General features: G+C 25.0%; 1 protein-coding gene across 2 annotated transcripts; it reads right to left on the minus strand.

Annotated features, from left to right (window-relative positions):
- Positions 1–6,589: 6,589 nt before the first annotated feature.
- On the minus strand, positions 6,590–17,110 carry LOC107167089 (mucolipin-3-like). Of its 2 annotated transcripts, XM_089216528.1 has the most exons (14): positions 16,512–17,109; positions 13,307–13,338; positions 12,199–12,386; positions 11,936–12,127; positions 10,675–10,825; positions 10,404–10,597; positions 9,994–10,090; positions 9,805–9,923; positions 9,587–9,736; positions 9,263–9,370; positions 9,063–9,185; positions 8,261–8,467; positions 7,510–7,667; positions 6,590–7,312 (listed from the first exon to the last, which is right to left on the minus strand). In XM_089216528.1, the coding sequence occupies exons 3-14, from the start codon at positions 12,313–12,315 to the stop codon at positions 7,246–7,248; spliced, it is 1,683 nt and encodes a 560-aa protein (XP_089072654.1). In that variant the 5' UTR covers positions 12,316–12,386; positions 13,307–13,338; positions 16,512–17,109; the 3' UTR covers positions 6,590–7,245. The 2 variants fall into 2 exon arrangements, with proteins under 2 accessions (XP_089072654.1, XP_015371472.2); XM_015515986.2 differs by lacking the exon at positions 13,307–13,338 and having other exon boundaries at positions 16,512–17,110.
- Positions 17,111–17,948: the final 838 nt, after the last annotated feature.

Here is a 17,948-nt window from a genome sequence, read left to right on the forward strand (position 1 = left end):
GTATAAACATACCATGAACCAAGATATATAGTAATTAGAATTATTGGCATATTATAGTATTATCAAATTTAGAAGTAAGACTATTATCTAGGGAACCACATAGGGTTTTTTAGATTTTAATTTTAAAGCAAGTCATGAGTATTTAAAATGCATAAACAATTTACAATTTAAAAATACTCATAACTTGCTTTAAAATTAAAAATCTAAAAAAAATCAAAGTGATTCACTAGATAATATTCTTACTTCTAAATTTGATGGTGGGTCAATTTGCTTCAATGTTAATCATAACAAAGTTAAATAGATTAAAACATAAAGACGTAAATATATAATCTTATAAAATAATATATAAAATTTCATTGGACTTAAAAATAATGAACTAACTATCTAATTGATTGTTAGACAAAAAAATGTAAAAAATAGATCTCATATTATATAAAGCCGATGGTTGGAATACTTATTTTGAGGGGCTACAGAAGCGACAAGAATTTAACAAAATGTAAACTTCTAATACCACCAAATATTTTTTAAATTAACTTCAACATTTATACGTCATTATTTATATAATTAAAATTTGAGAAATGGAAACATGAGATTGAAGAATAACGTAAATGTAAAATTGTAAAGAAAACATCAACGTAAAAAGTTAATCCAATAGAATATTCATTATTCATACTATTACTCTCATTGATCATTTTATCCAAGGATTTCTGGCAAAGTAAGAAAACTAATAAGATAGTAATACTATAATATTATAATGAAAATTAATAATTATGTATATTATGTTATAAGTCATAACATTTTGTTAGCTGCAAATAAGGGGCCAAATATAGGCAATATTATATACGAACAAAATCTTTTTACTTGCGAAGATCCTTTTTACTTGATAGTAAGAACATAATCTGTGTTTGTTGGAAGTTATTTTTACGATGATTCAGTTTTCAAGTGAGTTATGCGTGTATAATAAATTGTAAAGTAAAAATGCTCTTAACTCAGCGGCGTATTTGAGAATTGTTATAGGGAGGGGATGACCCATTGAATATCACACATAAAAATACTAAACACGATTTAGTGTCTAGTGAATAGTGATATATATAGGTAAATTCTTTAACAATAGAAAAAAGACCAAGGAGGATCAATCCCCCCCCGTAAATACGCCACTGTCTTAACTCACTTAAAAACTGAATCATCGTAAAAAACTTACAACAAAACACTGCCGATAATGTTCTTATACCAATTTACCATCAAGTTTCATAATAGGTCTATTCATTCTAATTTAGCTAAATTAATAAAACGAGATCTCTGAGCGTAAATTTTCCATGTTACGCGTTTGTAAGACTGAGACAATAAATAGTACTGGAATACTACCTATGCAATATTCGGTATAGAGTATAGACTGTTTTGGATATTATTAATTGTTAACTTATGATAAAATATCAATACAGAATAGTATTAAACGTAATGAATATTATATAATATTCATGAATAACCATAATAACATAATTAACGATCTTTAACTTTTATGCAACAAGAATATTATTTATACGTTTTATTTCACGGTTTGCTGCTACCGCCAGCCATGAAGTGCCGCGTGAAGACGTCAGACGCAATGATCTCACAGTATAACTCTGTAAATAATTTTTTTTCTTCATATTTTGTTTTTATGATTTTTTTTTTTCATACCAAAACCAAGCATGGAAAATTTTTTTTTGGTTGAGTACCTATATGCTTTTTGCTTTTAAGTTTTCTTTCAATAACACTGTATTCACTATCATACTCCATTTAACTATGGCTTTTCTTTATAAAAGTTTATGTTATACCTACTTATAAAGGTAATTGCTTATGCTAATATGTAATAAAGAAGTTGATAGGTATAACACAATTCCAGTTCTGTGCTGTATAACCATTAGAGTAAATAAGAAATGGTTTTAAGCTTTTCTTTAAAGTTTCTTCAATAATATCAGTCAAACATGAAACAAGTAAAAATGTGATGAATTTTGTTTGACTCTCATCAAATCAGTAATTGAGTATACTACGAAGCTAGAAGAAAATTAGTAAGTTCACTGTGTGTAGTTGTTAACAGCTAGCTTAATTTTAAAATAAACATAACTTGCTCTAGTGAATATGGATTATAGAAGCTGCTGTTGTAGTCTGTACTGTCATTAAATCACAAGTAAATAAATTACATTCACCAGCTTTTGTAAAAATGTTGTCTTTGGATTTATCGTTTGTTGCTTGATATTTTTATGAATATGTCTTATTTTGTATTCATCTTCAGCTAAGTTTTTTTTAAATTATATTGACAACATTTGTGGCATAATGCACAATGGTTTGTTGGTAAGTTATGTTATAGAATTTTTTTTTGTTTTTAGGTTTTATTTTCTTGAAGATTTTTTACTGTTTATAGTAATATTATAACAGTTTTAAAAGTTAATTAAAAAAAAAGTATTCAAGTTTGTTTTATTTTTATTGCACTCCTAGAATCACATATATTGAGTCTTATTACACTGCTGTAGCCCTAACCACAAAAGTTTAATATTCACTATGTGCTACTTACTTCTTGTTGTTGTAGTGGAGCCAGTTGTGAACGTGCTTTGGAAATTAAAGTTAATAATGTTTAAGTATTCATGAATTGTTAATGTCCTTAATTGTGAATTATACAAAACAGTTCATTGACAAAAAGTTCAGCGTTTTCACCTTCCATTCTCATTTCCTAGGTAATATATCTTGAAATTTGTGTTTCTAATTAATATCTCGAGGTTACTTTCATAATAGATTAATTTAAAGAATAAGTACTTAAAAACATATTTTTATACACACCAATTTAGTTTATTCCTAACTTTTAAATGCCTAATACACTTTAATTTTAGTTTTATTTCTATTCCAAAAATCTGGATTTAAAACTTCATCCGTTTCCTATCATTTTCCTAATATAATTTTGTAAATTGTGATGAGAATTTTTTCTTATTCTGCAACTTACTTTTTAACTACTTGAGTACTAACTAATTAATTATTACTTCTCTATTTACTAACTTCTGCAATATTTTGATTGGTGTTATTTATTGAAAAAAACTATGGTAAGTGGATCCAACGTTTCCTCATTTATATTTTGGTCTTCAGTATCATTTATTGAAGTACTTAATATTGTGTTACATGTATTTAATGTTTTCCTTATTTATATTTTATGAACTTTTATCTTTATAGTCAAAAACTTCAATATTTTGATGTTCATAGTCAATACCAATGTATTCTAATCTTTTGTTGAAATTATAAAATTCAAAGTGAATAAATGATTGATGATATTAATATTTATTTGATAATTATTGCTATCACCAAAAGGTTTGGTATTCTCAAAATCAATACATTTTTTAGATACTAGAATGTAATACAATTTTTAGATTTGTTGCATTTAATAAATTTGAATACAATTCTACTTATTGTACAAGTACAATAGGGGCTATAATCATTTGTCAGAGTAGTTTCTTACCATGATAATTATTATATACAATATACAGCATCTAACAGTTCATCAACAGATAAAATATTCAAATCATCATTGTAATTTTCAGACTCAAATGATATACATACTAGCCCGTAGTTAAGATCACAATTAATTACCTAAAAAATGATGGTTTGTTTAATTTAATTCTATGACAAATATTATTGTATAGGCACATAAAACGATTTAAAGAGGGCACGGTGTCAGCATCCATATTTATGCAATATTATACATTTATATAATTTTCTTAATTTGGCGAGTTTAATTAATTTTTGCCAAAATCATTGCTTATGATATAAAATTATTAAGAGGACGTTAGTGTCGCAAGTGTTGTCTCCATCTTGTAACATGGCTCAAGTTTGGAAAATCACATTAAGATTTGTTAATTTAAAAATTAGAGTCAAACGGCCTATAATGAATACGACCTACTATTGACCTATGAATATTGTGTTTGTGTGTAGGATTTTTTATAATAGGTAATTCTTTTAGTAAGTTTTGAGTTTTAAATTAAAAATGTTCACTACTCACACAAAAACTGAATTATTTAAAAAAAATTTTAACATACAAAATTACAAACACAGATGGTCTTACCATCGAGTTTCATAATAGGTCAATTCAAACTAATTTTTAAACTAACGAAGCTCTTATCTCACTACCTAATCTCATGAGCTTTTTAATATATTATAAAATGACATTAAAAGGTTTGTTGTATAAACATGAATGTTAATAGCATACAATTCTTCAAAATATTTTGAAAAATTCAAAGTATATAGAAAATAATGATAACCGTAGGTAATGCTACTAAATCCTAAGTTCTTACTATAAATATATTTATAATTGAAAAATAATCAGTTATTTCATTGATATTATATTATTATGTATATTTATTACTTATCAAAATTTGAACTTCCAAGTTACAAAGCTAAAAAAATTGGTTTAGTTTTTTTTATTTTCTTTAAAATCTTTAAGAACAGCTTACTCATCTTTGATTACACTTTCAAATGTTTTGACTTAAAAAAAAAATTGACATTGAAAAGAGTAAAAAAAATAAGTTGAAAATTTAATATATTTAAAAAAAAATTTTAATTTTTTTAAATATTTTGAAAACTAATTAGGTACCTATACATGGAAAATGTCATTATAAATGTTGAATGTAAATTGTAAATTTTAATTTCTATATGGTTATTGCTTTATTATAAAATATTATATCAAAAACCAGTATTAAAATATTCTTGGTTTTGAAATTTTTTTATTTTTAGATTTTATCAAATATTAAAATATATTATACATTTTTATTTTTGATGAGGTCCCAGCTCCAGATTGAATATTTGGAGGAAGTAATTTAAATATCCAATATTATCATAATTTAAATGATAATAAATTGTGACTATGAGTCTACATTTTCAATATGCTTAAGTAAGATTAGTTATAGATATTGAAAAAAAAATATTGACAATTTAAAATATCCATAACAGCTCAATAAAAACCATATAATATTTTCAAAATTGTAGGCATAGTCAAGAAAATTTAAACAAATCACAGACTGTTTCATGTGACTCAAGTTGAGGTACCACGTTAGGAGTATGTAGATTAGGAATTGAGTATGTAGTCATATATTTAAAAATTAAAATATAGTAAAAAACCAACGAGGGAACACAGTTAATGGTATCTCTTATCTAAAAATATGATAATAGGTCAACTCACTAATATCAAAACTAATAGCATACTGTTGGAATTAGTGGACAAAAATTTGGTATGTAGTATGCGTGTGAGACGTCATCATAACAGTATTTTAGACACATTTACTATTTAATAATGTTTAAGTTTAAATAGAAGTATAAAAATTGTTTTTGTTGAATCTGTCGAAATCTCACTTAATGAAAATGAGTATTGTTGATAAAAATAAATGGACTGTAAGTTAAAAGCGGATAATACCCATTTTTAAAGATCAATTAAATGTGTAAGATATACATTCTATTATCATTTTCAACAAAATGTCGATTGTATCTACTTTAAAAAACTGTTTTGATAATTTTATTCAAAAGTACAATATATTTTTAATAATCTACTCTACATTTTGATTTATTGAGCGAATTAATATGGAACAATTTCCTCATTAAAAGTTGTAATTATTTTTAGTAAAAAATTATTTTGCTTGTGTAAATGGCAACCACATGTCATGATTTTAGAAATAAACTGTAAAAATTCAAGTAAATTGCTTTTCCTGTAATAGGTTTTAACTTAATAAGTTTATCCAAATATCAAACAATCATAAAAATACTTATAGATTTAATATAAACTTTATTTTTTAATTCAAACAACAACACTTATGAAAATTCTTGTATCAAATTCAAAAAACATAGGTATGAATATTAATTATCTTATACATTTATAACTAAAAAATGAATTTCAATTTTTTCCTATAGTACCTATTATAAGTATTTTTCAAATATAAAATGAGCAACTTATGAGTTATTAGGAACTTTGTATGAAATAATCAAACTTTTTGACACTGAAAACTTATTATCAATATTAAAAAAAATATGAAAAAAGGTAACCAAGTAAATATTTTAATAATTATATTTAAATTTTAACAAATGTTCTTGGTTGTTTTTTGTTTTTTCGATTATTATCAAAAGCAGCTAAGAATTTTAAATTTTGACCTTCTAAAAGTATCAACTACATTAAATAATATTTTCACCCTTATATTTATCAGGTTAACCATTATCAACTTTTGATTTTCAAATGACAACCTATACTTAAAATTTCATAAATTAAAAAGGCTATTTTTCAATGAATTTTCACGTTTAAATTTTCATTTTTCGTTAATCCGTTTACAAGATATAGCCTCCCAAAGTTGGGTGGTTTTGGGTAGTGTTTGTGTGTTATAGGTGTATGTTAGGTGGTATTTACACACAGACACCATATAAGTGTTGTTTGATAAAAGAATCACCCTGTATATAACTCAAAAATGGCCAACAATTTTTAAAATCCTATTATACTTGAAAATACTTACATTAGTGAAAATGTATAACCACAATTAAACTATTAAAAAAACAATAAATTGAATACAAAAATAAAATTATCTTGATATAAGTTAGATTGTATAATATATTTTACATAAACACATTATTTAATCTAGCATTGACATATGGTAATTAAAATCCCAAGATTGTAACAAACAAAATATGAAGTTACAACAATTCATGTTTATTTAATCATAGATAAAATACAACATGATATAATTTATTACTTAAAAAAAAATGTGAAATGCAATTCCAAACAGTAATTAAACATTATAACTTAGTTCATATTAAATGTATGTTAAACGGTATGCATAATAAAATTTAGGTTAACAATAATTGACTTTTAGGAACGCCTCATGAAAGCAATAATTATTATTATGTCTGTCCTCTCACATTATTTACCAAACAAAACAATAACAATAACTTGTTTAATAATAAACATTTTTAACAATTCATTGAGTGGAATTAAGTATAAAAATAATGTGCCTATAATAGTAGTTTCTCTTATATTCCTACCAGATCACTCTTATGTAACTAAATTAATTAAATAATTATAGTTCAATTAGTGAAGTGCCGTTAGGATAGGATACACAGTGATAATCAGTCTATAATATAAATATAGTATAATAAACATTCATAAAATGTGAATAATATAGTTTAAATAATAATAAATATTGGTAACGAAAATATAAAATTAAAAATAGATAGATAGCCATCTTCAAATCAAATAATTAAATGTCGGCTTCTTTGATAAATAAACAAACATGTTTGGCGTAAATTTTTGAAATTGCTGAAAATAAAACTTGTTAAATAAAAAATATTTCACCATGAACTATGTAAATCATTATTCTCATTGTCTAATTGGAATAACGCCACTCATAATATGTCAATTATTGTTTATTATATTAAATTTGATTATCTTAATTCGTTAGGTTAGGTTAGGTTTATCCATTAATTCAGATATAATTATATTAAACTTGAACTTACATACAAAAACTACAAAATATTCTCCTAACTGCTTGAGCAAAAGATACTTGAGCCCAATTATCAGTCTCTTCAGTAATATCAAATGATGATGTAGGAAATGTACCTTCAGCCATAAACTGTTCCAGGTCAGTCTTAGGTTTATAATTACGTGGTTGATTCTAAAAAACAAATTTTGAATAAATCATAAAATAATCAATCAAAAGTATAATAATATACATTATTGTTTACAAATCACAATTAAATTTTAATTTAAAAATGTTCACAAAACACCAGAAAGCATATAATGTTTAATGTTATTAATAAATCTAATTTTAACTTCAAACACACATACCATTTATAAGGAGTCACAAATTAATAATTTGGTGTTTTGGGGGCATCAAAATTAAATAATCATATTTAACCAAAGAAAGTAGGCAAAGATAAGATCAAAAAATAAAATGAAGTAATAAGAAAAATAGAATGAAAATATCATTAATGCAGATACAATAAGAAATAAGGATTTAAAAAATTAATTTATTATCCTTTTGACACATAAAAGTTATTCCACAGCCATATGTGGTTTGGAGCCACCATTTAGTTACCTCTGCACTAGTGGTTTGCAAAGTTAAAAAACAAATCTAAATTAATCCAAATAAATTGAACTGTTATATTTGGGGAAACACTTAATATTTACTAACACAATCCAAAAAATCATACAATTTTAAATTACATTTTATAATGGAATTTTTTTTTAAAATTAAATTGAATTTACCTTAATTGTTTCATAAGAGTCAATGATAACCGATAGAAAGAGATTGATAACCACATAAATAAATAGACTTATAAAGCAATATAAGTACAAACGACTAAACCACCATAATAATGAAGATTTTGTAGCCATGATTGTAAATGTGGCATACATATCATCTCCATTTATTAAAGAGAATAAGCATTCAGATGTACTTGCCAGCGACCGGAACTAAAAACACAAATACATTTATTAAAAAATTATATGAATCTTTACTATATCACTTAAGCTAAATACTGGGTTATTAATTAATTATTTCACTATAATGAAATTAATAATTAATAATTGTTTAAAAGTGAAAACTTAAAAACATGAAATATGAAAAATATGAAAACGCCTATGATCATATACTATAAAACATGTTATTACTAATACAAAATAAATGAACTCATTATTGTGTTTTATAGAGTATACTAATATTTAGTAATTATTAACTTTAAATAAATATTTAAAAAAAAAATATTAGAAATTTAAGAAGAGGCATTTTTTCAAACACAACTAGTTGTTAGAACATATTTATTAATTAAATAAACATTTTAGATATTCTCAGAAAAATATTTTTAAATTACAATATGTATAATATGTACTTAATATAGTAGTATAATTTTAAAAGTTTAATATCTACAAATAATTTTATATATAGCTATAATAATTTATAATAATAAAGAAAGGAATGAAGAATGGATAAAATTACAATTAGCATGTTATGGAAATTTTAGAAAATAATTTTTAATGTTTTATCTAAGATTTTAAGATAAACCCTTACTTTCATATGATATGGTCCTAATACCAACCAACCACAAAATGTGAAGCCAGCATACAATAGAATCGCACATAAAATGAACCTTGAAGTATTTGGAAAAGCTTGCCGCAATGTTAATATTACACCCTAAAAATAAACATTTAATTATCCCTACAGTATAATTTACTATGAATTATGATAAATAAAACATTATTTAAACTTACATTGTAAGTTTTAAAGAATGTTAGATATCTTAGAACTCCAAACCAGACAAGCAAATTTCCAGTTCCAAGTAATACACTACATAAATTCCATTGGTCACCAATAAATTGCTAAAAACATAAAGTTATTTACTTATACTTATTCGCTATACAATATTAATATTTAATATGATTATAATGTGGTGCACAAGATAATTTTCAATGTGTGGGGGAGGATACTTATAAATATATGTTTTATTGAAACATTTTCAAATTTTTATATACAGAAAAGAGAAAAAAGTCTAGGGATTGGTATACACAATATTATAATATATCATTTTATATCACCTTTTTCTCTATACGCTCCTTTATTCCTGAACCACATATAATTAGTATGTCATTGATGATTATCATTATATACCATAAATTCCAAAACTCCCACCGTGCTTTATAACTCAATGTTGACTTTAGCATGTCTTCAAAATATCTTATTGTTTCCTGAAGTTGAAAATAAATTTTATTAGGTAACAAATTACATTGATATTGGACAAAATTATAATACTTACATACTTCAGTAGCTGTGCTCTCAATATAGCCCTTGTACATAGTATCATTGAAATAGTACACACAATGATAACAAGATAATTTAATACACTTCTTAAAAACGATTCGACTTTATTATCAACTTCAACATAAGAAAAATAATATTAATAATATCTATCTGACATATTGCAAAAACTATTTGTTTAACTTACTGATATATTCCACGCTACCTTTACAATTCAACCTAAAAGGATTTACTTGCAAATCTACCAATACTTGACCATCCATATCTTCATTGTTTAATGTTATCTGTAATAAAATCCATTAAATGTATACTGATATAGATTGTTTATCTAAAATAATAATACAATAAAATAAATCTAAGATAAATGCATTATTGAAGAAAAATATATTTTTATAATATCAGTTATAAAATATTTACTTTTATCAATGATTAAATAAAAATTACTCAAAATGTCATGCTTTTATTTTTAAATTAGATTATATTTTAAATTTTAAAAGGTTGTGCATATTTCTGGAGAATTCAACACACAAACTTACCTAGTCATCAATTAATGTTTCATTACAAAATTCTTAAAAATTAACAGAAAATCATATTTACTTGAATTTCAAATTTGTAACAATCGGGAGGCGAATACTTTCCGGCAACTCTGAAGTTAACAGTTTTTAATGCAAATTTTAATTTCGCTTTTAATAAAGATGAAAAATAGATTGTTTTATTTTGTTCAATTAGATAATCCTTGATTGAAAATCCCTTAGTTTTTATATCATCAGTTATAGTAACATTCAGGCATTCTAAAAATTTTAAATTAAATAAATTTAACTACACAATAACTGTAACTTAGGATTTTAGTAGCACATATTCCAGTTACCTTGTATTATTTCTCCATCAAAGGTATAACTTTCGTTGAAACCAAACACGCTACCTTCTTTATAATGAACAATACAAAATATTGGATCTACAACTTTACTATCTTCACTTAGATATGAGTATGATCCAATTGCGTTACTGATGTTGGCATACTATAAAAATATATAATAATTTAAAATTAAAACGATAAAATACAACTTTCAGTACTTCATTAAAATAACCACAAAAACAGTACTATATTCATAAAATAGTATAAATTTAAAAAAAATCATTCAATTACTATAAAATATAATATATTAAAAAAATAAATAAAACATACATATGACAACAAAAAGTATTCTACATCTACAATCTGTAGTTCAAAAAATAATAGTATTACCATATGTCCATATAGTTCATTAATAAAAATCATATCTTTTAAATTATCATCAATAATTTAAAATAAGATGTACAGTAGAGTTCTCGCTAATCCGGATTAAACGAAATTATGTTCTTTTTAAGTTATTAATAAATATCAACAAAAAACACCTTATATATTTATACGAATTCAAAATATTTTATTGAATTACAATTTTACATTACACATTACTATTGTTATTATTATGATACATGAGTACACAATCACCACTAAACGAAACAGTTTTTTAATATGTAATCGAAACGATAAGTCGATAATATGTATCTTAATCATGGGTATTCTCGAGTATATACATTATACACGAGTACTAAAGTACGAAAAATAGATTTCCAGATTAGCAAAACTCTACTGTAATAATAGACATTTTAATAATATTAAATATGAGCAAGAGTTAATTTAATTTTTATTAAAATTATAATAACATATTATGACAGTCAACTAAAATTACAAAATAATTTTAAAAAAATCTTGTAAAACTGTCATAAAATCGAGAGGTTAAATAATATCTTCAAATATTATGAATTATGATGGTTAATTTGCTATTGCTGATTATGTCTATATAATAATGAAATGCTGGTTTTCATAAATTTATTGAATTTTGGATACCCCACAATTTTAACGAAATATTTTTTAACATTGTTTATATTTATATTAATGATTAAATACTTACATACCTACTTACATTTTTGGTAAAAACAAAAAAAAATTCTACATAATGCCAGCAAAAAAATATAGCATTTTTCTTGTGATACACAAAATTATTTATTAGTTGTTGTTTCAGAAAAAGTAGATAAGTAAGAATATTTTACAAACAATAATTACAATAAGTAAATTCTATACTTACACCAACCACAGCATAGTTAATTGTTGAATAAAATGATTCAATATTATAAATAGCTAATGGTCCCAGTGCAGGTGGATAAGAGACTATTTCTCGTGCTGGGTCCCATCCTTTAATAAACAAATGTGAAAATGTAATCCTATTTCCCCACGTATAATTTACATGACTGTAACGAGTATGAGCAAATAACGAAAGCTTAAAAAAAAAAAATTATATAAATTAAATAATAACAGAAATAATAAAATATTTATTATCTCATTCATTACTTGAAGTGTAACCAATATTATTTTGATAATTTGGGTTAAAAATTTATATGGAAACCTCCTTCTTGTTTTCCATTTTTCAATTGGATTCATAAAGAAAAAAGTTAATCGGTTACGCATCTTCCTCTCCAGAAGTACGTATTCATCTGAATAAGGATGAATGTATTCTTCTTCATTGTCCAATAACAAATCTAGATAATGACAAACATTGTAATAAGTCAGGAGTCTCAAATCACAATTTACACACAAGTTTTAACAAACCCATTAACTTCAGCCAATAAAAATTGAAATAAAGATGTTTAAGATATATCTTTTATTATATTTTTCTTGTAAAATAAACTCAATAATTATTTTTAAGGGAACATATAAATTGCAAAATGATAAATTAGATTTAACAGATATTACTAGATGATAAGTATCTATATTTTGGAAGATAGCAAGCAAAATCATTAAACATGAAATAAATAGTGATTTGGACAAATATATATTAGTAATAAATATCTAAAAACTTAAATATGTGTTTTGGTCTGTAAATTTAAATTTTTAGATTTTTATTTAGGCTGATTCTTTACTTACAAAATGCATTGATGAAAATTTCATGCTATTGTGACATTACCAAGTACACATACTATTATGTGGAGGCTAGTACTCAGTGTAAGCTGATAAGGGCTTAGGGGAGCTCTCCTCAAATAATTTATTTAAGACTGAAGACCTCCAAAAATAAAAATAAAAATTGGGTAAGAAGGTAATGTTTTGCCGCCGTGTATACGGTGTCTAGAGAGTCATTGTAATGAATGTGTTAAATTTAAATCTAATATTATAAAATCATTGTATACAAAAAAACCATTCTGAGCTAATACTGAGCTGTCTGTCTGCCTATAGTATGACTAAGTAGATTTGTTTTCTGATATTATTGTTATTAAAGTAATTTATGTTATTACTGAGGATAAGTACCACAGTTAAATTTATTTTTGTGGAAAAAATTGCATTTGAAAATGTAATTGTGTGTATGAAGTATAATCATATACCTACTTATTCTAAAAATGTTAAGTACCCACAAATAATATTTCTAAATACAACAAAATGTATTGTTACAGAATGAACTACTTACATAGAATTTTATTTTAAATGTTCAGTTCTTAGCTATAAAAATTAAACATATTATACATTTTTAACTAAAAAATAATTTATAAATTTTCAATTTGATTAATGTTATCAAAATGTGAACATTAAATGCTTATAAAAAAATTTGTGGCTATCTATTTGTGATATTTTTCAGCTACTATTGTAACAATATGTTAGGAGCCATGTATTAAGTTTTCAAACTTTTTTATCTAATGAATAAAATTGACATTTATAGATAAAAAAAAACTAAAAGTCTGTAAAAAATTTAAACATGATGAAAATGTATTGTGATCAAATGATGAAAATTTTTTGTGTAAATCTAAAATATCTACACTTACATGTCAATATTCCCACTTACAGAAACTTAACACAAAAATCAATATTTGTCGAGGTTTTCCTTAATTTTTTTTTTTTCAATGCTTTTGAAAACTACTGGAAATTTTAACCTCTTGGATGCCCTAACTAGAATCATTTTCCCATCAGAAAAGACATTGAAGTTGAAAATCAAAGCATTATTTCAACTACTTATCTTGTACACAGACAAAAACAATAATAAAAAGCACATAGATATCTTAATAAAATCTATACATTCATCAGCTTTGCTTAGGATCTAATATAAATAATATATCTATTTTACATGTCTAAATTAAATTCACATCAAATTATATTTTTACATTAAACTATTATTTTAGATTTTATATCTTGAGTAAATAGATTTATTGGTTTAACAATGGTATTTATTTATTCTGTATCCACATTTTTGGCACTTTCTTTTAAGGTTAAAAATTATCTTAAATTGCTACTAAAGGAGATTATTTCTCAAAATTCTCAATAGTTTTGTACAAATTTAGGAATAACTATCAAATATTGTACCTACCATGTAATTTTTAGGGCTATTGTTTTAAACAATTTAGTTTTAATGTTAATATTAGACTAAAAACGGTAATTTTGCTAAATTATGAAATTTATTTTAATTATTTAGTGGTAACTTCAGTAAAAAAAAAAAAATTAAAACTGGTCTTTCTAGAGACTTGAAATATTAACACTTATAAACAAATGTCTTTGAAAATACAAATATTAAACAGCATGGGTATAAAAAAAATAATTGTTTGAGCCAATATTTATTTATTTTTTATAGGTATGTTATTTTATTTTTAGTGTTAACTAATTTTGGCATAAATTAAGTTATACTAAGCATATTTTGCAACTTATTTCTCAAAAATCTGTTATAAATTTTAAGTATATCTGAAAGTGATTGAAAAATGATCGCTCTTTTTTTATAGGTATTGAAAGTTATATTGAAGAAAAAATGGGAAAACTGTTTTTTTTTTTTTAAATTGTGGTTACCTCATCTTATAAAAAACTAATCAATGTTGATTTTCTTCTAGTTGTGTTTTTACACTGAGTATGATGGAACAATCAAATTTTAGTGTTTAATACATACTTATTGACTGTAGAGGAGGAGGGATGTTATTATTCATATGAATAAATTAAATGGTATTGGTCATTTTATTGAAAATACTTTTATTTTGAAAAAAAATTTAATGATCATGAGTACTAAACTGCAGTTTATTCCTTGCATGTTACACATGATTAAACTTTTTTTGGAGAGACACCCTGAGCGATATAACATTTTTAGAAAGATACTAAAAACATACTATGTTTTAATAGCAACTCAATTGTAATAAGCAAGATAATATTATGAACAAGTTTGTTGATGATTATTTTTATTTTCGAGCTGTAGAACTATATTTGTGAGATTCCTACCTGTATTAGATACTGTATATAAAGTTAATACACATATCAAGATATAATGTTTGATCTAATTTTCCATTTTTCATTTATCAAATTCATTATTTTTATAATTTGTACTGATGTACCAATATCAGTATATCACTATCCGTCATAAGACGTCTAGACATTTACAAATAAGCACATTTATTGCAGGTAATCGGAAAAAAAAATCCCTCAATGAAAGACCCCGGCCCTAGACCCTATCCCCGACCCTAGGAAAAAAAATCCCCAGACTACAATATTACTCACAACCTCATTCATAAATATTTTCTAAACATTAATATATTATATCTATAATTACCACATTATTAATATTGAATTACAAATACGTATATTATATTATATTATATCATTCAATAAATTAATATAGTTGTTAGAAAAACAAAGTTTTTATTAAAAAATTATATTTTTAAATATAAGTCTGTAAAAATTAAATCCCCGAAATAAAATTTTCAAATGTTATTTAATATGATTGTTGTGTGCAGTATAGTTTGGTACCTACCGGTTACCTTCGATAATATATATTATAAGGTAAAAGGTTACAACTACCTATCTTATCTGTAATGGGCTCACAAACATAATTTTGATATTCTCTATCTTAAAATAAATGAGTGTTGGTTATGTTCAAACATTGTATTGTACAATAAAAATTAGCAACGTTTTTCAGTGCACCACATATTATAGGTCTCAATACACATTTAGGACACAACACACACTACACAAGTACAGAATGACAACGTTATGGAAACGGTGAAAATTTTTAAAACTAATGGTAAAAAACCTAAGCCTGCGCACATCGGATTTATTTATCATTTTCAAAAAGAGTGCTCAAATTTTATACGTTGGCGGTGTTCTAAATTAAGTTCTTTAAGATGTCCGAATGTACTTAAAACTAATTTAAATATTAATAATGTGCTAATTATAGATAATAATTAACGATAAACATATATGTTCAACCATTTTCAAGACGTTGTGAGTAATATTGCACTCTGGGGATTTTTTTTCTGGGGTCGTTCGTCGGGGGGATTTTTTTCCGCAATTCTTATTTAGTTTTTTATTTTTTATTTATTAATTCAAGATGTGTTCCAAAAATATTATAGATATACCAATATAGGCACCAATCAGTGGCGTATATAAGAGGTGACTGGTGGGCTGTAGCTCCCCCCCATGAAATTAGTCGTAACTATTAAATATATAGTACTTTCTAGGTGATAGATCATTTTTTAGTTACTTATATTATTATAGCCCATCCCAAAAATTATTTCTATATACGCCACTGGTACCGATGATGGATGAAAACCGGTTAGAGACAAACTGTAGACATTAACAAGGTTATAATAATAAAAAAAAATCAAGATCATTTTCAATGAATGCACAATGAAACTTCAAAACCATACCGGAATCGTTGTAGTGATCCACATTGTTTGTTCCGCTCGACAGATTTAACTGGTCAGAGGGTCCATATCTAGCATTATCCTGAGTTCCATTCATAGTGTTTTAATGTCGTTTAAACGATCGTACGAACAAACACGGATGGAGACTGTTAGTCGCGTAAATCGCAATAAAATTGGAACGTAATTACATATTCATCGTCACGAACGTATAAGGCGCGGCCCTTACTCAACCTATTTCGTTATGCAGTTATTGGTGTGATCCGTATGAACGAAAACGAATATGAAAATGCACAGTATAATGTCGTCACTATGGATTAACGACAGGTGACAAAAACTGCGATAAAAAAAAAAAAAAATAGAACGATCGCTCAACGATAGTATTTGTGATTATTAATAATTATTGTTATTGTTATACAAGGCGATAATTTTTCACATTATTCCACCAGTCGATATACTATGTTTTAATTAAGGTAAAACTATAATAATTATAACATTGCGAATACAGTGCGGAACGATCGGTAAAAGATCAACTCCGGTGTTTATGAATATCGATTTACGATTATCGACCAATGGGATGTCTAACAGCACAGATTATATTATAAAACAGTTTTATATAATCTGTGCTAACAGGTTAAATAATAATAATAATAAATATTTATTGTCCATAGAGATGTGAGATAGATAACGTTGTTATCAAAATGAAAAAGTAAACATTACCGTCTACCGAATACCGATATCGGTGGCATGATTTAATATTTAATTCATGCCGCATGAAGCCATGAACTATAATATTAGTAATATTAGATATTACAAACGTAGAGAATTCCACACCAAAAACTACCTAGAAATTTGTGTATAAACATCATTAACTGCAATAATAATTAATAATTATAATATACCAGCGAGCAAGTATAACCTAATTATAGTAAACATGTCGTACGTATATAATATTATAATATTACACAGTACCGTTGTAGCTAGAACTAGATGGGCCCGGTGCAAATTTAATTTGTGGCCCCTTTAAATAGACGCACGTTGGGTGCATATATGGGGTGCTGATATAATTGATGGTACACAGATCTGTGGGGGCTTTCCCCCCACAGTCTGTAACCCCACTGCAATAAACTGCATTGCAATAATTTTAAATTTTTACTCATTCATATTCTTACTTTTTAATTATAATACAATTAATGTAATTAATTAAAATTTTGATCAATTTTTCTTCAATACTTTGTTCAGACAAATTAATAACTAATAATAAAGTTGAAATTGTATAAATGTTAATGTAATCGCTACTCTTTATTTATTTAAACTATTAAGCAACTATACTGTACATCATATATTATGTATTCAAAATATTTAAAAATAATTATATTGTTACATGTTATTGTTTGGGAACTGGGAGTGCTAATTTGAAGCCTGGGGGATGCTATATTATGC

Source organism: Diuraphis noxia, unplaced genomic scaffold (genome assembly GCF_037042655.1).
Source record: "Diuraphis noxia isolate RWA-SAM2 unplaced genomic scaffold, SU_Dnox_SAM2 contig0001, whole genome shotgun sequence".
Taxonomy (NCBI): Eukaryota; Metazoa; Arthropoda; class Insecta; order Hemiptera; family Aphididae; genus Diuraphis; species Diuraphis noxia.